Raw genomic sequence first — 23,529 nt, 5'->3', positions numbered from 1 at the left:
CCTCAGGAGGAACAAGGAACAAGCCACACGTTAGGCCTGAACTGAACGGCAGATGGATGTACTGTTGTGCAAAGCCAAGAGCTTTGGAGAATATTTTTACAAAAGCCTGGGCCTGGAGCATCTTGGGCCCGTGGCTGTGTTAGTTGTTACAGGCGTGGTGATAGAGGCCTCGCTTACAGCACCCTCACCTGCCCACCTGCACCAAGGGCGGCTTGGATACAGGCAGCAAAGGGCCGGATACAGCTAGACCAAAAGCACACAGGCTCTCCTCAGGAGAAAGGACCTTAGGCTTCACTCAAGGCCTATTGACTTTTAGTTTAGACACAGTTTTAACAAGTATTCTCACCTGGTCTTATAGAGGAACCAAGTAACTATTGAATAGGAGGGAGAGCTGTTTGTAGTACCAGAGGCAAGTACTGTAACAGGCATTTCAAGCTGATGGCAAAGCAGGAGGCAGAAAGAGGAAGAAAACCTCAAAAAGAGTGGCCATCTGGGATCCATTGGTGGAGGAACCATCTCACATGCCCTTCTGTCTCTGGGCTGTGACTCTGACATGCAAAACGGTCGCCCTGTTCACAGCAATGACTCAGGTTATTCAGAAAAGTGTAAGTGACCATTTGTATATTCTGCTCATGAAGGCTGGGAGGGGAGTGATCCAGTTTGGAACGAGTTCATTCCGGAAGGCGTCTCAGAGGGGCAAGTACAGTTATCTAGAAAAAAATCACCTAAATGGACCTGCTCCTTCTATAATTATCTACTGAGTACTTCCTGTACCCCAGGCGCGGTGTCAAAGCACAACGCTGTGAGGTGGAGACGGATGTGTCTCCATTTTGCAGATGAGGAAACTGCAGCACAGTGAGACTGGGTAAGCGGTCTAAGGCCACACAGCAAGGAGGTGCAGAGCTGGGATTAGAACCCAGGGGCAGACGTCAGAGGGCGGGTCTCACACCCCACATGTGTCCCTGCCGGGCAGTGATAGAGACACTGAGCTGTGTGCCTGACCCTGTGTTAGGATCTGGGGAGCAAGGTGAACATGACTCAGTGCCAGACTTCAGAATCAAGGACCGCTCCACACACAGGGGCCTTAATTGCCTGTTTTTCCACAGACCTGAAACTTTGCCATGTCTGGACCCCTGCTCTAGCTTGGGGATCTGGGGACCACGTGGCCTCTGTGACATCTACTCAGCTCTTGCCGTTGTGGTGCCAAAGCAGCTATGAGCAAGATGTAAACAGATGAATGTGGCCAGACTTGGCCAGGTGGCTGTAGTTTGATCTAGACCACTGCTAGGCATGCCGGGCCTGAAGAATAGAGCACTGCCCTCCCCTCAGCATCACTCAGCCACCCACCCTTTCAGTTGGCCTGTGGTTCGAATGCCCCTTCCCCCAGCCCCCTGTGTATGGGCCAGCCCCTACTCATCTCTCATGGTGCAGGTGAAACGTCACTTCCTCCAGGAAGCCCTCCCTGATGGCCTCAGTTCACATCAAAGCCAGGCCTCCCCTTGGACCCCTCATCAATCCTGGCCCACCAGACTGTTGTGGCAAATCTATTTCATCTGTTCCTCCCATTAAGCTGTGCTTTCCTCAGGGCGGGAACCCTGCCTTATTGATACCTTCATTCCTAGGGCCTGGCATATTGTAAACACTTGGGAAAGAATGAATGAATGGGATGCCAGTTGACAGTCCAGCAGCCCACAGCAGGATCTGGACTTCTAAAGACATTCTGTGAATGTGCATCTTGCTGTTGGAGACTTGCCCCCAAAGCCTGCCCCCACTCTCAACCCCGCCCTCATACTGGGAGCCACATCCATGGGGAAGGCTGCCGTGTGTGATCGCCCCCGAGGGTAGCAGCTGCATCCAATGATTACTTAACCCTCTGCCCGCCCTTAGGAATCACTCGCTGCCTTTCAGATGTTAGGGGTAGCAGCCCGAGGGCCCAGCTGACTCCTTGCATCCTGCCTGGGGCCACCAAAGGACCGGAGAGACAGGGATCCCTAGCCCCAAGTATTGCTGGGGGGTGGCAAGTGACAGGGCAGTCAGCCCAGCCAGGGCCTGCAGCCTCATTTAGCCCAGACTGGCAGTTGTACCAGGAGGGCAGGAACCCCTTTAGCTGAGCACCCAGCACACGTGGCCCCTCCACTGGACCAGCCCCAGGCTGCGCTTCTCAGTGCGGGGGTCAGGGGCCCACTGCCCGGGTTTGACTCCTGGACCATCACCCTCGGTGGCTGGGGAGGACAGGCCTGACTCTCCTGAGCCTCAGCTCCTTGTCTGGAAACTGGGGGGAGTGTTCGTTTCCCAGGGTTGAGGGATCAGCACGCGGCAGGTGCTCAGTGGGTGGCAGTCACCGTGGCACCTCGTCCAGCCACACGGGGTGGGTGATGCTTCTCCACCACGCAGCCCCCACCTGACTGAGCCCTCCGTGTCTACAGCCGCCCTGGGCACGCTGGACTTCAGCCTGCTCTACGACCAGGAGAACAGCGCCCTCCACTGCACCATCAGCAAGGCCAAGGTAGGTGCCCCGGGGAAGGCGCTGGGGCCGAGGCCGGGCCACCCCTGTTTCCTGTCCTGGCTGGGTGGCGTCTCCTCTGCAGGTGCCGGGCCGGGAGGGAGTTCTTGCCTCAGTCATCTCAGCTGCCCCTAAAAAGCCCTGCACTTTGGGGGAAAGAGAACAGAGAAGCTGGAGAGAATGAGGTGGAGGCGGGGGCCTTCAGGGGACTGAGCTGGGGAGCTATGGAGAGAGACAGGGAAGGCGGGGAGGTGACAGGCCTGTCCTACAGGCCAAGAAGGGGGGTTGGACTCAGATGCCTCCCTCCCGAGGTTCCCAGCACCTGGGCCTCCCGGCTCTGGATGCTGACGCCCTCGGGCAGGGGGCTAGTCCTGGTACGGTGGGCCTGAGTTTGCTCTCTGGGTGGGGGTGGGTGTCCGTGAACCCTGCTGCACCCCCGCCCCTGGGCTGGCAGCTGTGTGTTCTCAGCCACACTGTTCCCTTCGTCCCCCCACTGCATCGCTCCCTCTGGGAGGAAGGTGCCAAAGTTGATGTTCTCCCGCAAGGTAAGGGTGGCCATGTGGCCTGCTAGACCCTCCCAGTAGAGCCGTGCAAGGGCCTGGGCCCAGCACCCCCACCAGCTCCCCCACCAGCCCCTCAACCCACAAGCTTCTCTGCCCCTCCTCCTATCCTGCCTGTGGCTCTGCCCACCCAGAGGGGCGGGCTGCCTGGTATAGCCCCGGCTGTGCCCTACCCAGCCCGAATGCGTGGCAGGGGTGAGTCGTGTCCTGCTGGGCCCGCGCCATCCCTGCCCCTGCTCTCTCTGGGAGCTGGGAGCTGCTTGGGCTGTGATGCAGGAGCTCCAGACCTGCCCTAGGACCCTCAGCTGTACTACGGGGAAGGGCAGGCTGCACAGCCCGGGCAGACCCCTTCCCGTCTCCCTCCACCCAGCTGTATAGAGGTTGTCCAGGCCTGGGGGCTGGGAATGGGTACTGGCTGCCAGGCCACTCTGGCCAGAGCCATGCCCTCTCCTCCCCTCCAGACACCAGGCCCCTCCTGTGCTGTGTGCCCTGCCTTCCCTACCTGGGCCCCAGAGTGTGGGTGTGGGTGTACTGGGGGTGGGGGGTGGTGTGCCCGCATATCCACTTGGGAGTGTGTCTTTCAAGGCATTGCGGGTGGGGGATGGGAGCACCCGACCATGGTGGCTCCCCATTCTCCAGTTCATCCTCTGCTTGGATCCGGTTCTGTAGGGAATGTGGTGGTGCAGGCATGGGAGGAGCTGGGGTGTGGGGAGGAGCCCCAGGCGGTGGGAAGGCTGAAGCTGACAGGTGGAACCCTTCGGGGGTCTCTGGGAGAAGGCCAGATGCCTCTGCTCTGGACCCTAGCTTGTTAACCCTCCCTCTTGGTGAGCAGAGCAGCCTCAGTTTGTTCATCTGTAAGACAGTTAATTGTCCCCACCTATGCGGCTGTTGTGAGCATTAAGTAAATGCTCAGGACCTGATGCTGCCCTGATGCAGATGCCCCACCCACTACACACACACACACGGGCACTCATATCCACAACGCAACTGGGAAAACTCTGACAGAACCACCAGTCCTGGGAAATTCCACCTTCTTGGGGAAGGGTGAGAGGCGGGATGACAGACTTGTGTTGGGAGGAGCCGCCCAGCTAGGGAGGGAAGCCGTCCCCACGGAGCAGGGCAGAGCTCAGATGCCTCACCACCCCCGCTCAGCTGCTTCTCTGGCATCTTCCAAGGGGCCTGCATGTCAGGGAAGGGGAGCAAATCCCCCAGCAGCCAGGCCCTGCGTCAGCATTGCCTCCTCACCTCTCTCCCCAGCCCTGGGAAGTGGTGACTGTTAACCCCTTTTACAGATGCAAAAGCTGAGGCTCAGGAGAACGCATTCACTTACCCGGCTAGTAAGTGCAGAAGCTGAGACCTAAACCCAGGCCAGCCTGGCTCTAAAACCTGTGTGCCCCTTCCCAGGAACAGAGCAGTGGTTGTTAGAAGTTGGAAGGACCCACCTGGGGGCTCCTCCAAACCAAGATGGGGAGGGAGAGAGAAGGACCTCGGCTGCCCTGGGAGGTGGCCTGGTCATGACTTGCAGTTCCTCTTTGAATGATGTCGTGGGGTTGCCCACTCAGCCCCACACAGGCCACAGCTGCCTCCCTACATCCCTGTGCGCCATCCCAGAAGGAAAATATAAACAGGAGCCCACGTGAGGTCCACTGAGCCCCATCTGTTGATGGTCCCATGGGGACCCTGGTTCTTCACGCTGATTGGTTGTTGGAAGTCACTGAGGGGTGCCATCTTGTGGAGGGACCCTCTGTGGCCAGCCAGCTTGTGTGGCCTCCATGGACACAGACTGGCTGAGAGCTGTGGCAAAGCCAGACAGAAACTGAGCCTGGTGTCCAAGATGTAGGACATTTTCCCATGGCCACAGGGGGACGCGTGTGGCTGAGTGGACAGAGGGTCATGTGGACTTGGGGTCAATGAGAGAAGTTGCCGAGCTGGGGGACGGGGGACAGGAAGAGGAAAGGGCCCGAGTACAGCAGGGTAACGAGGCCCTTATTCAGAGAAAGGTGAGTCACCTGGCCTCCATGATAAGGAGAGAAAGAGAAAAGCTCATCTGACAAAGATGCCCCAAGTCGCCTGCCCAGGGCCAGACATTTGCGGGGAGGGGAGAGTGTACCAGCACTGAGCCATCCTCACCCCCCGTTCTGGGGGTGCGAAGCCGGGTTGCTTCTGTGAAGAGGGCCATGAACAGACCCAGCCAGTAGGCCCAGGAGCAAGGATGCCTGCTGACCCAGGTTCCTGGAGGCCCTGACTGCTCTGTGTCCCCAGCCCCCCAGTTACACCCTTTGCCTCTCCTCTGCTCAGGGCCTGAAGCCGATGGACCACAATGGGCTGGCGGACCCCTACGTCAAGCTGCACCTGCTGCCAGGAGCCAGTAAGGTGAGGGCCCTGCCTCAGGCCTGCTGACCAGCCCTGCAACTGGGGCCCAGGCTGGGCTTGGGACATCCGGGGAGGCCCGCAGCTCCCACACCCACTCGGAGCCCAAGCAAGCTGATGGGTTCACTCCACCTCCACCCAGAGCACCCAGTCAGTCCACACGCTCCAGACCTCCCAGGGAACATGAGTTGGCACTACCTGCCTGCTAAGTTGAGGAAACTCCCCCGGAGAATTTCCCGGCCAGTGTTTTATAAAAAAACATCCTCAGCTGGAGGTTAATACTATATGCAAAGGGTTCTGTGGCCAAATAACATTGGAAAATGTTGTTAAACAGGTTTCTTTGCTGCGGGACTTATCAGAGCCTTTATTGATGGGCTGCTCTGTGATGCTTTACAAGGGAGATGGAGTGGTGGGCATCTGCCCGAATTATTTGACTACAGAATCCTCGTTCCCATGCCAGATGACCCAACACACAGGCCAGCCCAACAGGTGTATCTACAAAAAGAGAGGAAAAGACAGGAGACCTTTGGTGTTAGATCAGAACTTGAGTAGACTTCCTTTCGTACGTCTTATTGTTCAGTGTTTTATTTGTAATTTCATGGGAGGGAAAGTCACATCATCTTTTCAGGATTGGGTCCTGCCCTGGCCCTGGGACCCACACACATCCCAAGGGGTGGGTTGGGCAGACCCCACACCAGCAGGGACTCAACTGGAGTCCAGCAGCTTTGCTTCCGAGTAGAGACCAGGGCAGAGGCAGAGGGACATGGGACACAGGACACGGGAGTGTGAGCAGCAGAGCCCAGTGGCTGGTGTTCTAGTCCTGGCCTCTTTCTCAGAAGCCAAAGATGGGGACGTCCTTCCTGGCCCTGACCTGACAGAGAAGAAGAATCTGCAATGGGGCACCCTCCTGGGCAGAGGGCCTCCCCTGACACTGCTCAGGACAATTCCAGTCCTGCCCCCAAGTGGCCACCCCCAGGCTGAGCGCCCACAGGCTGCTGGGGCCTGAGTTAACTTTGGGGCCCAAACTCCCTGGATGAGTGTGTCGGGCTGGGACTCCCATTGATCCTGGGGGGCCTCCCCAAAAGGGGTGATTATTCCCTCTGTAGGGAGGGCAGGGCTGTGGGGGAAGCGGCAGTGGCCCTCCTCCCACTCCAGGCCCCAGCATCCTCATGCCACCCAGAGGACCCCAAGGCTGTGAGGGCCGAGGGCCAAGGCAGGTGCCCAGCCCTGGAGTTCAGTGACTGCGTCTCTAGAGTCCACAGTACCTGGCTGCTGAGTCCTAGGGGCCTCCCGTAGGGCTCCCCACAGAGCTCAGCCTCCTTAGAAAGAGGTCTGAAAACAGTGCTGAGAGAGAGGTGTTCTCATGCGCTTTTCACAGTGGGGAGCCCGACCCTCACAGAGGGCAGGTAACCCACTGGGCTCCACAGAACTTATGTAAGTGGTGATGCTGGATGTGAACCCAGGGCTGTCTAACTTCAAAGCCTAGATCACTGTGGCAGACATCAGAGGGACTCAGACACGGAGCTCAGAGTCTGCAGGGGGAACACAGGTAAGGAGTTTAAGAACCAGGATCTCCGGAAGCACCAGGGAAGGAGGGGAGGCCATAGGTGGCTTGGATGGGCCACTCCCTACCCTGCGCTTCCAGGCATTCTCTAGGAGAGGTGCGTTTCAGGCAGGGAACAGCCCTAGCGAAGGCAGAGAGGTGTGAGGGAGAGAATCCAGTCCCACAGGCAGGTTCCCAGCCCCACAGCCTCCTGTAGACACCATCCCCACCACACCACACCACACACACACACCCCACACACACACACACACACACACACACGCACCCCTAGGAGGCAGGAGCCCCCTATTTTCATTTCCTAAGGCTCCCTTAACAAATTACCACCGACTTTGTGGCTCACGGCACTACAAATTTCTTACCTTTCCAGTTCTTCAGGGTGCGATTCCGACACAGGTCCCACCATGCTAAAATCAGATGTCATCAGGGCTCCGTTCTGTTCTGGAGGCTCTAGGGGAGAAGCTATTTCCAGCCTATTTCCAGCTTCTAGAGGAACCCCCCTTTCCTTGGCTCATGGCCCCTCCCTCCATATTCAAAGCCAGTGTTGCCTCTGCCTTTCTTCCCTCGTCATGTCTGCCTCTGACTCTCCTGCCTCCCTCTTCTGCTTTGAAGGGCCCCGTAATGACGTGACCCACCCAGATCATCTTGACAATCTGCCTGGTTTTTTTGTTTTATTTTTTTTTTGGGTGGGGGGGAGGGGGGTATTAAGTTTCTTTATGTATTTTTAAATTAATTTTTCATTTATTTTTTAGTAGAGGTACTGGGGATTGAACCCAGGACCTTGTGTATGCTAAGCACACACTCTACCGCTGAGCAATACCTTCCCCCGGCAATCCGCCTGTTTTAAAGTCAGCTGATTAACAACCATAACCCCCTTTGCCAGGGAAGGCCACACATGCACAGGTTCAGGAGGTTGGGATGTGGTCCTCTTTGGGGCCATTACCCTGCCCACCACACTTTTGATGCTCAGAAGATCATTTTTTCTCTCTCCAGGCAAATAAGCTGAGAACGAAAACTCTCCGAAACACTCTGAACCCCACATGGAACGAGACGCTTACTTACTATGGGATCACGGACGAAGACATGATCCGAAAGACCCTGCGGTAGGTGAGGCCCCTGGCCTCTGGCTCCCCCCACCCCACCCAGCCTGGTCCACGGGGCTGGCCCTGCCCACGCAACCCCAACCACCACCACCACCACTGCTTGCAAATCCCCACTGACTTTGGAAGCAAACTGAGAGGCCCCTTGCCCTCCAGGATCTCCGTGTGTGATGAGGACAAATTCCGCCACAACGAATTCATTGGGGAGACGCGGGTGCCCCTCAAGAAGCTGAAGCCCAACCACACCAAGACGTTCAGCATCTGCCTGGAGAAGCAGCTGCCGGTGAGTGGGCTGCTCGCTCCCTCCAGCCACGGGCTTTGCAGCTGTCTAGGGCCTGCCTGGCTGAGAGTGCAGGGCCAGGAGCACTAACTGAGCATCTACTATGTGCCTGGCATGGTTGCAGGTGCTGGGGAGACATAAATCTCCCTGTCCTCATGAAGCTTGGGCACCAAAAATGAGATAAAATAATCAAACAGGTCGTCTGTTAGGCAGGGATCAGGGCCAAGCAGGAAAGCACGAGCAGGACTAGTGAGTTGGATGGGTGCTCTGGGAGGCCTCGCCTGTCAAGCAGGGACTATTCCAGGCAGAGGGAACAGCAGGTGCAAAGCCCCATGTGGAAAAGTGCGAAGCTGGCCTGTGGGAGGCGCAGGCAAGAGACCAGCTGAGTGGGGCAGAGAGAACGAGGGGAGGGGGTCCTGGGAGCTGAGAGCAGAGGTCAGGGTAGGGACCGTGGGAGAACTTGGGCCTTATCCTGAGTGAGAAGGACCACGGGAGGGTGCTAGGCAGGTGCCAAGGCTTCTGAGCACATTTTAACAGGCTCCTAAGAATGGGAGGGAATGGAGGGCGAGGATGTGGAGAGGGAGAAGGAGGGAAGAGTAGGACCAGGCCTGGGGGGTGCAGCAGCGGAGAAGGGGAGAAGTGTGGGTAGATCAGTATCCTCAGGCGTGGGGCCCAAGCACTTGGGAGGATGGAGGGTCATTAACTGGGATGCAGAGGACCGTGGGAGAAGCAGCTGGGGGATGCTTGGAGCTCAACTGGAACATGTTAGGCGTGAGGTGCCTGTGAGATACCCAGAGGAGACAGAAAATAATTCTTTCCTAGAAATTGCAATTGTTTGTAAATGATGTCAAAACCGATTTTGCCCCCTGGCTGTGTGCAGCAGCTGAGCCCTCCCAGAGTCTCTCAGCAATCCCTCCCTCCCTCCCTCTCTCCACGCCCTACTCCCTCCCCTCTCTGAGGCCTGCCTTCACCCAGCTCAGAGGGGCTGGAAGGGGTTGGCCAGGAAGCCTCAGGGCCCCAGGATCTAAGAAACCTGGGCCTTCAGGGACTGCGTGGTTTCAGGGCACAGGCCTCTCCCCAGGACATTCCCCTCCCCACCCCCTTGGAAGGCCCAGGCAAGGGGAAAGCTCGAGAGGACAGAACCCAGCAGCCGTCCCCTGGCAGGGCCTGGGCCCTAGGACGCATGCTCAGTGTACCCTGGCCTGATCAAGCCCTGAAATGAGTGACCTGAGGTCAGATTTCCTCCCAGAATCCCAGCTCTGCCTTTTTGCATATTGGATTCCCTTGTCACGTTCCCTCCCACTGAGACATTTGTGTGATGGAGATAACCTTTTTTATTATTAGTCACTAACCGCAGATGACCCAGTTTTTCCAAATGATCTATGTCACTTACAAAAGGCAACACCAATTCCTGCTGGAGTTGTGTTCCTGAGTTTTGGTCCCCGGCATAAACAAATACCTGTGGTGTGAGTGTGAATTGTATTAGCAGAGTGTGCATGTGTGTATCTGCATGCGAGAGTGTGGAATGCGAGTGTGAGCACGCTTTGTGCACGGAGGTGCGTGAGAGCGTGTGTGCCTGTGCACGGGCATGGTCAGGGCATTGCTGAACCTCGCTTGAGTTTGCTGGGAGTCCCTTTGGTTCAGGGGCCCACAGTGACAAGCGTGCAGCTGGGGATGATCGCTCAGCAGTGCAGGTTCATTCTGATGATCCCTTTTAGATTTTACATAGTCTTGTAAACCTTATTCATTCTTAGTAGACACTGAATGATGCCCAGTTCAATGGTCTTCATGAGAAACAATCCAAAGTATATCCTACCCTAGAAAAACAACTGGAAATATCCCTGCTCTTTTATACTGTTTAATTTTCCCACATCACATAGCAAGCACAAGAGCCATGGTTTAGTGAGGCCATCACACAGGAAGCCCTGGGCCTGAGTGGCAGATGGTTAAATCTCAGCTGCCTCGTCTGACCCCCAGGTCACGGCTGCCTGAGCACTGTGTGAAGGTGCTGCGGCTGCGTTTGAGCTCAGGGCAAGTTCGGTGATCAGCCAGCCATGTCTGCGCTGGGTGTGGGAGTTGGGGTAGTGGTCCTTCCTTCACCCCACAGGAGCTCCGTTTCCAGAGGTGCAGGCACGGCCCCTGCCTACCAGGGGCCACGTGAGGCACCACTTTAGTGCCAGGCAGAGGACAGTTGAGGGCAAAGGGACTGCGTGCGAGAGGAGCTTGGCAGAGAAGCCTAGGAGGAGCCCTCGGGGGTTGTGGGGCTCAGGCTGGGTGGACGGAGGGTAAAGGTGAGGGGCTCCAGGTGACTAGCAGCTGGAAGGTGGAAATGGGTGCTCTCAGGAGGGCAATGAATGGAAAAGTGTGGGGTGGGCGGGAGTGGGAAGCCTAGAGTTGAGATCTGACCCCAGAAGGGGCACTGGGCAGCTAGCTACTGGGGCGGAGGGGCCTGGGCCACTCCCCACTTGCCTCCCAGCTGCCCCTGGGGTTGGCAATGTGCCAAGCTCTGTCTCCTGGGTTCTCCCCAGTGGGGCACCCCCTACACCCTGAGAGGCTCCAGGAGGCACCTTCCAGGGGGCTGGGGCGAGGGTGACTGCTCACCATCCTGCAGGCTTTGTTTGGCCTGGGTCTGTGGCTGTGAAAGTTGGGGGAGCAGGCAAGGACAGCCAAGTGACCGCCCACCCTCCCCGCAGGTGGACAAGTCCGAAGACAAGTCCCTGGAGGAGCGGGGCCGCATCCTCATCTCCCTCAAGTACAGCTCACAGAAGCAGGGCCTGCTGGTGGGCATCGTGCGCTGCGCACACCTGGCTGCCATGGACGCCAATGGCTACTCGGACCCCTACGTGAAAACGTGAGTGTGCGGCCCCGGCCGCCGCCTCCTCCCCTTCCTCTCCTCGAGGGACAGGAGGCCCGTGTGTTGGGATCAGCAGCTGGAGTGGCAAGTAGTTGTGTGAATGAAGCACTGGGGCGCCTCGCCCACAAGGTTGTGCTCCCCTCCGAGCTCCTTGTTGAGTCTGGCCAGGCCCATTGCTCAGAGGAGGAAACTGAGGCCTGGAGAAGTCAAGTGGCTCCCCAGCCACACAGATAGAGAGAGTTATCTCCTGATGGCCAGTTCAGGCCTCCCTGTGAGTTTGAGTCATGCTGGGAGGCCAGGGGTCCAGTGAAGGTGCTCTGCCAGGACTTAGCCCAGCCCCCGTGTGCCCAGCCTATGTGGTGCCACAGGAGCAGATAAGGCTCCACCCAGCCCTGCCAGGTGGGGCTCATGATGGTGCTGGGGACAGACACTAACTCAGGGGCCATGGCAGGTGACCTGGGCCCCAGGGCCAGGTGAACCTGTGCCAGGACAGGCTGTGATCCTAGCTGAGGGGCAGACAGGAGCTGGTGGCCATTTGGAGAGGCATGAAGCAGGTGTCCCGGTGGCCACCATCTGTGCCTTGGGCCCGTCCATGAACAAAAGATGGATCTTGGTCTGCGTTCGTGCTGAGACTGTCTTGAAGGGTGGGACTTGGGGAGGAATATGGCTTAGCGGAAAGGAGGTATTTCTGCTCATGAAAAGGGATGGGGAGTTAAGATACAGAGACAGGGATGGGCCTGGCCTCAGGGGATGGTGAGGAGGCCAGGTGACAAAGGCCGTAACAGGGACTACTGGTTTTCTACATAAAAAACAAATTGGGCCCCAACCTTAACTATTGTCAAAGCAGTGCTTTGGGGTGGATGAGAGACCACTTTGAGAGGAAATGCTGTGCAGACTCAGAAGACAATTAGTAGACTCTTAAAAGGATTGGCAGGAAAGTAAGTGATATTTGGTAACGTAGGAAGATGTGTGTGCCCTGTGGCCACCTCATCTATCTCCCTTCCAGATCTGTTTCCTAGAGATGCAGGCACGGTGGAAAGCTGCTTTTGCAGTGTTGCTTGTGATAGTGATAAGCTGGAAATAGCCCGGTGTTTGTCAGCAGAGGAATAGATTGATAAAATGTGGCATGTGCGTACAATGGAGTACTATGCAGTTGAAGTGAACACATCAGGCCCAGGTGAATTAACGTGGACAGCTATGACAAGCATGCTGAGCCCAAAGCAAACTGTAGAGGGGAGCACGCAGTGTGATACGGTAGTGATGGTCTCTGGGGAGGGAGGGAGGTGCCTCTACCTGTGTCTGTGATGCTAGAGTTTTCTTACAGAAGGAAATATGATCTGAATCAAAATGATGTGAGATTTTAAAATCAGGCTTAGTGCCCACCTGCCAAGTTGACAGGAATCCCAGGGTCCTGTGCTGGGTTACTCAGAAAGCAGGGCTTCACCTGGTACAACAGAGGATGCAGCCAACTCCCATCGGCAGGCAGGGGCAGGCGTGCAGGGCCAGTCCGCCACACTGGGGGCTCTCCTGCCACAGGGGCGGGAGTTGCTGGGCCCACTGCAGCCCTGCCCCACCCCGTAGCCACAGGCAGGGTCAGCATGGCCTTCCAAGGACAGGCAGCTCTGTGGGTGGCCCCCTGCATGAGAGGGAGGCTCCCAGTGGCCTAGCAACCCTACATCTGATTCCCTGGGGTGGGGTGCAGGGGCTGCTGCTCAGGCCTCTTCAGGGCTCCCTATTTCTGCAAGGCCCCTTCATGGACCATGGGCGCCCTCCTTGCTAAAAGCAGGGGAAACAAGGGCACAGGTTAGATTCTGAGCAGAGCACCTAGGACCCCCAAGAAAACTTCAGGGAAGTGCCAGGTGGAGGATGCTGAGGGGCTAACCTAGATGGCCTTTTGTTGGCACCCTTATTTTTATAAACTTCACCCCAGGTGACAGCTACCTGTTCCCCCAGGCTCTGACCCCAGATCCAGCTCTGCGGGGTAACCGGGTTGGTAACACTCATCACTAACAAGCACCGAGGGCTGTGCTAAGTCTCCCTGACCCCTGTGACAGCCCCGGGTGGCACTGCTATTACCATCTCCAGTTTACACCCAGAGGCACTGAGGAAACTCAAGCAACTTGCTGTTCTGCCCTGGGCAACCCCTTCCTTCTCCTACCCTGTGGTGTCTTCTGGGGGCCTCAGGTGAGCAGTAGTCACCGTGCAGAAGGGACCAGAGGTGGCACTGTCAGGAGGCTCCAGTGGCCAGGGCAGGAAGGGAGTCCCTGGGGCTTGGCCAGGGTACACCCCTCACCCACACAGGCCAGGAGACAGCACAGAGGCCTGGGGGCAGAACAGAGGACAACCTCTAGCTGGGGCTGCATGGGGGCCTGGTGGCCAGGTGAGGGTCACTAGATGGACACTGGCTGTGCAGTGCTGAGGGCATGGGGAGCCCAGCATAGCTTCCCTTCAGGGCTTCTGAAAGCAGGGCTGGGAGACACTGCCACTGTGCAGGGCCCCCGTCCCTCCTCCTTGCCCCCAAAGCAAAACAGGCAAAGATGAGTCAAGAAGTACATGGGAGCTTGTAAGGAACTGAAGAAACTCACCCTCTCTGGGTGGGGGTTTAAGGGAACCCCCAACTTGTTTTAAAAAGTCAGATTTATTGAGATAATTTACATACAGTAGGCTTCACCCCCTGAGTTGGGACTGATGTAGACAGTCTCATAACCACCATGGTCAAGATACAGATACTGTCGCCCTAGAAGGGTCCCCGGCCCCAGGCAACCGTTGATTTATTTTCTGTCCCAATAGTTTTGCCTTTTCCAGATTTTCTATAAAGGCAACTGCGCAGTGTGGCTGTTGCCTTTTGACTCCAGCTTCTCCCACATAACCTAACACTTTGGAGAGCCGGTGGCGGGGTGTGTGCGCCTGGAGTTCGGTCTGTAGGTCTGTACTGCCAAGCAGTCGTCCGTCAGGTAGAGAATCTGAAAAGCTGTCAGCCAGGTCACTTCCTGTTGAAGAACACGCGGTGGTTTCCAATTGTTGATAGCTGTATAAAGCTGCTAAAGAACAGGTATTTGTGCGACCATGTCTTCATTTCTCTCCCCCACCCCCAACTTCTGTCAATACATATTTCCAGTGTTTCTATAATGAACCCCTATGACTTATGTAATAATAACACCACCACTTTCTGTGTTCACTGACCCACCTGGGCAGGGCACCAGGCAGCTGGTGGCAGGTAAGACAGATGAGGTCCACGCCCTCAGGAGGAGCAGGGCAACTGTCACTCTGGTGTCCATGCAGGGACAGGGTGAGCGGCTTTGCAAAGGAGAGGTCCTGACTTCTGAGCACCAGCTGTGTGACCCTGGGCAAGTCCCACCACCTCTCTCAGCCCCAGATGAAGACAGCTGTTCTGCATCAAAGTCTAAGGCACTGATGCCTGTGGAGGGGACAGGTCTGCAAGTAGGGCTTCCCTCTCCCTGTAGGAAACAGCACTGTTACTGCCCAAAAGGACTTTTTCCTTCCTCAGAGCTACAGTGAGGTAGCGGCGATGGTTGTACAACTCGGGGACTATACTAAAAACTGCTGCATTATACCCTGGAGAAGAATGAATTGTATAGCTTGCAAATTCTATCTTCATAATCTGCTATTTAAAAAAGAGAAGCTCTAACAAGGGACCAACTCTGCTAAAAATGTTCTTCTGGTGGGAAATGTGTTTGTGAAAATGAGACTTTCAGAAATAGGGAAATCCTCTTTCCTAGGAGGAGAGACGGAGGGGCTCTGTGGAAGCCTCAGGAAGCCGCTGTGAACAGGGGGTCCAGGTGATGAAGGAACCACTTGCTTCTGCCACTGCAGCTGACCACTCACCTTTTCCCACAGAGCAGTGCTGGGGACATCCAATGATTAGGACAAACAGGGGCCGGGGAATCTCTCCTTAGGGACAAAGCTCTTCCAAGCCCCGCTGGCTCCATGTGTACCCAGAGCTTTGTCCCATCCTCTGCTTATCTGCTTAATTCCAGATACCTGAAACCAGATGTGGACAAGAAATCCAAACATAAGACAGCGGTAAAGAAGAAAACCCTAAACCCAGAGTTCAATGAGGTACAAGGGGCTGGGGGCCCTGGAGGAACTGGGTTTTCCAAAGGGCACTGTGGGAGCTGGAGGGTGGGAAGGGGCTGCAGGAGAGCCCCCCAGCCAGGGGATGTGGAAGTGGCGGAGTGAGGCCAGGCTGTGCAGGTGGAGGGGAAGGGGTTGTAGCCATGATGATGTGGAGGTGGAAAGGGGAACCCAGCAGCAGGAGGGGGAGGTGGGTACAGCTGGAGAAGGGGCCTCAGGCAGAGCCTGAGTGACTCAGGTGCCAGCAGAGAAGGCCGAGGAGATGCTGCCAGAGTGAGGGGGACACCAGATGTTGGAGGAAACTGGTGGCAGAGAGGGTTCCACAAAGAAGGGGAATGGTCACCAGAGTCAGACCCAAAAGAGGTCAAGCACGCCAAGGCCGCCAAGTGTGCTTTGGGCACTAAGCAGACTCTCAAAGTTCTTGAGAAAAGCAGCTTCAGTGACAGGTGGGTTGGAGAGAAGTGGACCCTTAGGACCCCAGCCGGGCTCTTAGACAGAAGTGGGTGAGGTGGGTGAGAGTCCACTATCATCCACTACTGTGCCCTGGCCACCCTCCCAGCCACTCCCCTTCTGGCCACCAGGAATTCTGTTATGAGATCAAGCACGGGGACCTGGCCAAGAAGACCCTGGAGATCACCGTTTGGGATTATGACATTGGAAAATCCAACGATTTCATTGGTGAGGAGACACCTATTTAGCAAAGGGCAGTGGCCCTGAATCAGGCCCCAATCCTGCCTTCCTGGCCACTGGTGAAAGCCAGGGCCATAAACATCTTGCCACCAGAGAGGCCTCAGACAAGTTCGAGCCTGACCCAGAGAGGGAAAGAGGCCTGGCCAGCTCACACAGCAGTCTGTGGTGGAGCAGTTGTGAGAGGTGATGGTGGTCAGCCCCTCGGGCTGGACTCCAGGCCTTTGTGGCCCCAAAGTCCTGGTGGTCTTAATGGCTGTGCACAGTGGAGCTGCCCTGGTCCTGGGCAGAGGAAGGGCAGGATCCCCGGGCCCTGATCCAGGGGAGCCGAGAGTGTGGCATAGCGGTCAGACCACTGTCCACCCTCAGAGCCAGGGGGCAGGCTAGAGAGTCTGGGAGGGGGGGTTGGGGGGCACTGGTTCCACAAGGACCCTGAGAGTCACTGTGGCCCTGCTGCAGGTGGTGTGGTTCTGGGCATCAACGCCAAGGGAGAGCGTCTGAAACACTGGTTTGACTGCCTGAAGAACAAGGACAAGCGGATCGAGCGCTGGCACACACTCACCAACGAGCTCCCGGGGGCTGTTCTCAGCGACTGACCTGCCCCACCCACTGCGCCCACCCCTGCCCAGTACCTGGCCTAGCGCCGGCCAGGCCCTGGGCTTCCGCAGCTGCCACTAAGGGCCTCAACCCCCACATTGGGGGAGATCCAGGATGCCTGCTCGGACACAGAGCCACTGCAGCCCCCATTCGGAGGCTGTAGGAGGCCCAGCCTCTCCGAAGGGGCAGCAAGGGCAGAGGGCTGGGCCTGCTTTTGGCCCCTTAGGGCCCAAGAGGGCCAGAGGTGGGGGGAGAGGACCTTGGCCTCAGCACCCACCCAGAGGAAGGGGATGGGGCTGTCTAGGGGACAAGGACCTACTAGAGATCAGCAGGGAGTGAGCTGAGGAGACCCCAGGCTGAGAACAGGAGTGCGGGGCAACCATCAGGGAGAGGGGCGTTATGGGGAGGACAGGACTGTGAGGAAAGTTCATTCCCAAAAGGGTCTGACTACATCTCTTCATCTCTGGCTTGACTGGGAGGGGAAAAGTTGACCTGAGAGCCAGGAGTCCGGTGACGTTCTGGGAGCTCCCAGTGAATGTGGGCAAAGAGCAAGCACTTCACTTAGTGAGTCCTCAGGCCCCTGGGGATGAATGAGACCCAGGGCCTGCCCTCAGGGAGGTTGCCATCTAGTTAGGGAGCTGGAAACAAACCTTTACAACAGGGGTGTGAGGACTGCCAAGGCCAGTCTGACCCACCTGCACGTGCTGCAGATTCTGGACTGACTGCTGGAAGAGCAGGGAGGGCTTCCTGGAGGAAGTGATGCTTCAGCAAGTCCTTGAAGGGTGAGTGCAGCTTCTAGGCAGACAACGGGGGGAGGCCAGTGCATGTCGGGGACCGGTCTCTCTGGGCGGGAAGCAGGGGAAAGGTTTGGTAGGAGTGGAACACAGGGGCCATGACACTCAGCCCTGCTCCCACCCCACCTCTAGCTGCCAGGCCAACCTGGATTTGTAGCCATGGGGGGAGGCTTACACAGGCCCAGCACTCCCACCTTTGGATCTCTTTCTCCTCCTGAGGAAGCTGGATCCTGCCTCTTGTTCCCAGAGGCATCAGGTCAGCTACAGTCAAGAAGAGAGTCCCTTTTTCTTTCCACAAAAAGAATAAAAAAGTCCTCCTGTTCTCACCCTCCACCCAGGCCCTTCTGGGTTCAGAGTTGGGAAGTGCAGGACCCCAGGTGGTGGCCTGCACATCCTCACCCTACTGCTGTCCCTTTCAGGAGTATTTGGCAGCAGTCCAGGGCCTTGTTTCTGGGAAGGCCTGCAGGGCTGGCTCTGTCCTCCAGAAGTAGAAAGAGAGCCACCCTGCACCCCAGGTCAGGGTCTCCAGGAAGGGGTTGAGGGCATCAGAATCTTGGGCCCAGGCCTGAAGCCCCAAACTCTTCCTGCCAACCAAGGGGTCTTCAATACTGGATGAACAAATGCAGAACCCAGGAATTTTTGTGTTCAACCCATCACTGCAGTGATGGGAAACGGAGCCCAGAAAGGGAAAGCGACTCACCCAAGGCCTTCCAGCGCTACCACAGCTGGGGCAGACCATGTTCATGGCCCCTGCCCCACCTCCTTCGTTTTTTTCCTAAGAAGTCTTTGTGCATGACAAGGGTTTTACATGCACTGTCTAAATGATTCTTCACAACCCTATGAGATGGGCTTAACTCTCATCCCCGTTTGATAGATGAGGAAACAGATTCAGAGAGGCTGAGTAGTTACCAGTGTCACACAGCTGCGAGGGAGTGAACCAGGACTGAAGCTCAGGTCTTCTGACTGCCATGTCCTCCGGTTGCCTGGGGGACAGTACTCCCCAGTCTCCTCCCTTTTGGGCTGTTAGGGCTCAGCAGAGATACTCAGGTGAAGACACGGTAAACTCCAGTGGGTGATGGAGGTGTGGGGACTCAGCCTGTGGTCCAGCTGCCTTGTCTTCTAGATGGCTTTGAAATCGTTTGTGCCACTTAGGGCTTCCTCAGCAGTCTACTGCCCGGTCCCAGAATTCAGCCACTGAGCCTCTGAACCTGTGAGCCAGGCCCTGGTTCCTTGAGGGGACTGAGACAAGGTCTTCACTTTTCTCCATACAGCTGGAATGGGGGAAACTCTGGGAGCCTAAAGTCAAAATAAGAGAGAGATGGTCTATTTTGAGGAGCCTTGTGTCTGGGTGAGGTCTGGGTATCTTCTTAGCTTTGCCTTTTTGGGGGTGGCCTCATTCAGAGAGGAGCCTCACAGGATCCCTGTGAACACATGGAAATGCTGAATGGCAAAGTTAGAAGTACGCCTAGAGCCTTATCTAGGACAGCTTCCTTATCAGACACATGGAGAAGCTGAGGCCCAGCAAGCAGGTGCCTGTACAGGGCCCAGCTGGGACAAGAACTCAAGGCACCTGGTCTGAGGCTTTCTACTACAGACTTAGGCCTGAAAAATGGTTCCAGTTGACCATAGGGACAGTCGGGCTGGGAGGTGGGTCTTCTGAACAGCCAACCCTAGAGGAGGAGGGGCAGGAGGCCCCCCAGGCAGTGACAGAACCTCCACTAGGACTCTGGCACTATTCTGGAACCCTTGCAGATTGTATCTCTATTAAAGAAAAATCGCTTTGAGAAGCTGCAGTATCAGCTCTGCCTTTGACCCCAAACTGGCATCTTTCCTCTGGCCCATCAGCCCTACACAGTCAAGGAATTTGAAGCAAAAAAAAGTCATTCCAAAGTCAGGTGTCAGTAACGAGGGGGTCGCCAGATGCTCGCTCGACATCCACCTGCACCCCTACCCTCTCCCTAGTCCCGTCCACCGCCACCACTAGCCAATACCCCTCGGGCCCGTCTTCCAATTCCGAAGCGGTAACCTCCTGACCTCTAGTGGCGAGAACGAGGAACTGCATCTCCTGGCCCGAGCATGTCCTCCCTTTGTTTCTTCTCCAACGGAGAGAACCTCCCGATGCATGGACTCTGGCTGTCTTCGACGCAGACTCGTGCACTGCTTACCACCGTTTTGCTATCATGTGACGGCTGCAGAAACCGTCCTTAAACTGCAGCCCCACACACAACTTTTGTACTTTCGTCTGACTTACCCAAAGGTGTCCTTTTTAAGTCTTATTTGTTAATATTTATAATGACATATAATCCAAAGTAAATGGAAACGTTCATTGAGATCCTATTGGCTTGGAAGTCTCATTTTAATAGATTTGAGTGGGTGGGCAGAAAAGAACGAGAGCCTGGCAACCGGGACTGGCTCCACCCAAACTGTCTTGTTTACTCTGAACCAAGACCCCGTTTGAGGTTACAGGTGGGGAAATGAAATCTCTGAGGGGTTAAAATATTTGTGCAGAATCACAAATGACAGATCCAGGACTCACCTCATGCCTCCCAAGACCTGTTACAGCAGGATCAGCACACCATGCAGTCATCTCTGCATTCACCCAGCAGCTGTGGGGTGTTAACTGTAAGGCCGGCCACTGGTCTAGGTACCTGGGGCAGATTCATCAGTGAGACGGTAAATAAATAGTAAATATAATAATGATATATTAAAAGATGACAAGGGGAAAAAAGGGTATAAAGGAATCATGTGGGCTGGGAAGGTTGGGCTTAAATAAGGAGGTCAGGTGGCCTCCAGAGAAGGTGACTTGGTGCTAAGACTTGGTGAAGGAGGGAGCTAGGGGGAGACTTGAGGAAAGTGTTCCGAATGGAGGGAAGAGCCAGTGCCCCAAGAGGTGGGGGTGGGCTTGGCGGGACAGGACTTGCAAGGAGACCCGCGTGGGCAGAGCAGGGAAGAGCAGTAGACAAGGACATAGGGGAACCGAGCACTGGCTCACGTAGGACTATGAAGACTGTGGCTTTCACTCTGCATGCGAGGGATGTGAACTCCTGCTCACCTGTGAACAAACCTGTGGTCTGGGGCAGGCCATCAGGCCCAGTTTGGAGGTCCCTCTGGTGGAGGCATGCCAGTGGGTCCAGGGTTCAAGGTCAGTATCCAGAGCAGTGGTGGCCGGGTCCTAACTAGAGTCCTCTGTGGCACGACTTTGGTCAGTCAGTGTTTTGGCCACCAGCCTCCTTTAGCAACCGCCTCTGTGGCCAGCCTAATCTTCCAGGCCTTCCGCCCATTCTCTGAGCTACCTGATACCCTTCCAGCATATTCCTTTTCTGCTTACGTTCACCAGAGTCAAAGCCTGTTATTTGCAACAAAGAATCCTGCCTGGTGTTGATGCAATCTGATCATCTAGGTCTCAAGTGTCACCCCTTTGTGAGGCCTGCCTTGACAGCCTGTCACTTTCTCCCCCAGCACCCTGCTTTCTTTCCCTCATGGCACGTATCACCGAAATCACCTTGTGTATTTTCTCATTCCTTTCTCCCCTTACTAACCTTCATGAGAGCAGAGGCCACATCTGTCTTATTCACCTCAGTAGCCCCAGACCAGGATGGAGCTTAGAGTAGGCCTCTAATGAGTATTTGTTAAACAAATGGATGAAAGCTGCCAACAGACACTCTTTGAAAGGTGCCAAATTATGATAATGCTGGGTCCAAGCCCAGATGAATGTGCACAAGACTCCTGCTCCTGGGGTAGATGAAAAAGAACCCCAGGAACCACAGGTTCTGTGAGTAGAGAAAGGGAGAAGTGGGGACGGGAGAGAGGGAGGAAGGATCAAGATGGTAGGGTAAGCTCACTTCCCCCAACAAACACATCAAAAATACATCTACATGTGGAACAATTCTCAACAAAAACTACCTGGAAACTGGCAGAACTCCCATACAACCAAGACTGCAAGAAAGATTCCGCATAAACCGATAGAATGGGAGGAAAAGCATCAGATCAGGACCTGTGTCCTGGGAGGGGATTAAGAGGGAGCTTGCAGGGGTAGGTCCTCACCCTGGGGAGTGAGCAGGTTAAGCGACAGTCCTGGGGTCCTATGTGGAGGAGACAAGACCCCTTGGCTGCTTGGAGAACAGTTGGGACTGACGGGAAGGGTGAAGCCTAGGCCCCACTTGTGAGGAATGCACAGATGCAGCTGCCACCTCACTGGGCTCCCCAGCCCAAGCTGAGTGAAAACCCTGGCTCCACTTACTCCCTACCACAGCTTGGCACTGGATCTAGGGCAGCTCCAGGTCCTGGGGAAAGACTAGATCTAGGGACACAGAGGTGGCCGCGGGGCCTGGGGTGTGGTACAAGTGGGGCAGCAGCAGCCATTGTTGACAGTTACTCAAACAGCACTACAGAAGCAGCCCCAACTTCTGACGGCAGCTTCACTTCCCGCAACCACAATGCCACGTTCCCTGGTCCCAGCTGAGCAAATGCTCTATCCTCGCCCAGTCCACACCAAAAGTTTGTACTACATCTGGGATGTCCACAACAGGAAGAAAGACACAAACTTGGGCTCCATCTGAGCAGAGCCACAGATGCCTACACAAGCAGCTCATTGAAGCTCTGTTAGCACACAAACCCTGCTTACTTCAGTGCTTCCCTCCTTCAGGGCAAAGTCCCCAGAGTAGAGAGAAGGAAAAACACACACTTGAAGGGAACAGAGCCAGCTCCAGCCCAACCCTCAGAGCTTCTGCTCCAGCAACTTGAGAGCAGACCCTGCCCAACAGGACGACTGCAGCCAGTGAGAAGAGAGGAAGTGTCACCTCACCTTGCACAGGCTTTACCTCCTCCAACACCAGCCATACCCTCTTATCAAGACGATAGTAGCCAGCACAACCTGTGGAAAGACATGGCTGGCATCCACATCAAATCCAATCTTCACACCAAAGACACTGGGCACACCCAGTCTACATAGGAATGCGCCCGCATAAAAACACCCCTTCAAGACCACAACAGATAACCGTTCCACTTAAATTCACAGAGACAGAGAAAGTTAAGTGAAATGAAAAGGCAGAGAAACTACTCTCAATTGAAAGACCAAGAGAAAACCCCTGCAGAAATAATGAAAAGGAGATGGTCTACAATGAATTCAAAAAGTTGGTAATAAATATGCTAACTGAATTAAGAAAGAGAATTGATCTAAGCACAGATCATTTAACAAGGAATTAGAAACTATAAAGAAGACTCAATCAAAAATTGGTAATTCAATCTCGGAGATAAAAAAGCACTCTATAAGCATTGATAGCAAACTAAATGACACAGAAGTGATCCGGAAGATAGAACAATGGAAATCATCCAATCAGAATGGCAGCCAGAAAGACAGAAAAAAAAATAAATAAAGCATACAAGATCTACAGGATGATATAAAATGTGCCAATATTCACATTATACAGGTTCCAGAAGGAGAAGAAAGGGTTAAAAATGTATTTGAAGAAATAATGGCTGAAGACTTCCAAAACCTAAAGGAGGAAAACAGATATCTAGGTACAGAAAGCACAGAGGATCCCATACAAAATGAACCCCAAAAACCCACACAAAGACATCATAATTAAAATGGCAAAAGTTAAAGAGAGAATTCTAAAGACAGCAAGAGAAAAATAGTCATATGCAAAGGAATCCCCATAAGGCTATCAGCTGATTTCCTTGCAGAAACTTGGCAAGCCATAAGGGAGTGGCATGATATATCCAGAGGCCTAAAAGGGAAAAACCTGCAACCTAGGAGAATCTACCCAGCAAGATTATTATTTAGAATAGAAGAAGAGGCAAAGAACTTCTCATATAAGCAAAAACTAAAAGAATTCAGCAATACTAAACCTACCCTTAAAGAAATGTTGAAGGATCTTCTCTAAATGGAAAAGAAGTAAGAGCTGTGAAAAAGGGAAATCTCAATAGGAAAGGCAAATTTATTATAAGGACTGAAGGTCATTTAAATAAGCCACTATATAGATTTAAAAAAAAGTGAAAGCAACTATAAATACAATAAACAGCAGAGATAAGCATGAAGATGTAAAATATGACATCAAAAACACAAAATGTGGGAGAGGGGAGTAAAAAAGAAAATGTAGATCTTTTAGAATATGTTTGAACTTAAA

General features: G+C 54.9%; 1 protein-coding gene and 1 long non-coding RNA gene across 3 annotated transcripts in view; one reads left to right on the top strand and one right to left on the bottom strand.

Annotated features, from left to right (window-relative positions):
- The window catches only part of DOC2B (double C2 domain beta), a 22,982-nt gene extending 5,678 nt beyond the window's left edge, over window positions 1–17,304 (top strand). Inside the window, exons 2-9 of the mRNA XM_031468502.2 lie at window positions 2,427–2,506; window positions 5,362–5,436; window positions 7,988–8,097; window positions 8,251–8,377; window positions 11,068–11,225; window positions 15,227–15,308; window positions 15,905–16,001; window positions 16,470–17,304. Of these exons, the coding sequence (XP_031324362.2) occupies window positions 2,427–2,506; window positions 5,362–5,436; window positions 7,988–8,097; window positions 8,251–8,377; window positions 11,068–11,225; window positions 15,227–15,308; window positions 15,905–16,001; window positions 16,470–16,606 (866 nt within the window). The 3' untranslated portion in view covers window positions 16,607–17,304. The remainder of the gene's footprint in view (window positions 1–2,426; window positions 2,507–5,361; window positions 5,437–7,987; window positions 8,098–8,250; window positions 8,378–11,067; window positions 11,226–15,226; window positions 15,309–15,904; window positions 16,002–16,469) is intronic.
- On the bottom strand, window positions 13,848–23,529 carry LOC135323257 (uncharacterized). 2 transcript variants are annotated; one of them, XR_010384615.1, is made up of 3 exons: window positions 19,938–23,529; window positions 17,303–18,697; window positions 13,848–15,230 (listed from the first exon to the last, which is right to left on the bottom strand). It is a non-coding gene; the product is annotated as an uncharacterized LOC135323257 (long non-coding RNA). The 2 variants fall into 2 exon arrangements; XR_010384614.1 differs by having other exon boundaries at window positions 17,303–19,610; window positions 19,938–23,528.

The sequence above is a fragment of the Camelus dromedarius genome, chromosome 16 (assembly GCF_036321535.1).
Source record: "Camelus dromedarius isolate mCamDro1 chromosome 16, mCamDro1.pat, whole genome shotgun sequence".
NCBI lineage: Eukaryota > Metazoa > Chordata > Mammalia > Artiodactyla > Camelidae > Camelus > Camelus dromedarius.
The sequence above is the reverse complement of the archived record's forward strand: the minus strand, read 5'-3'. Positions and strand labels throughout refer to the sequence as shown.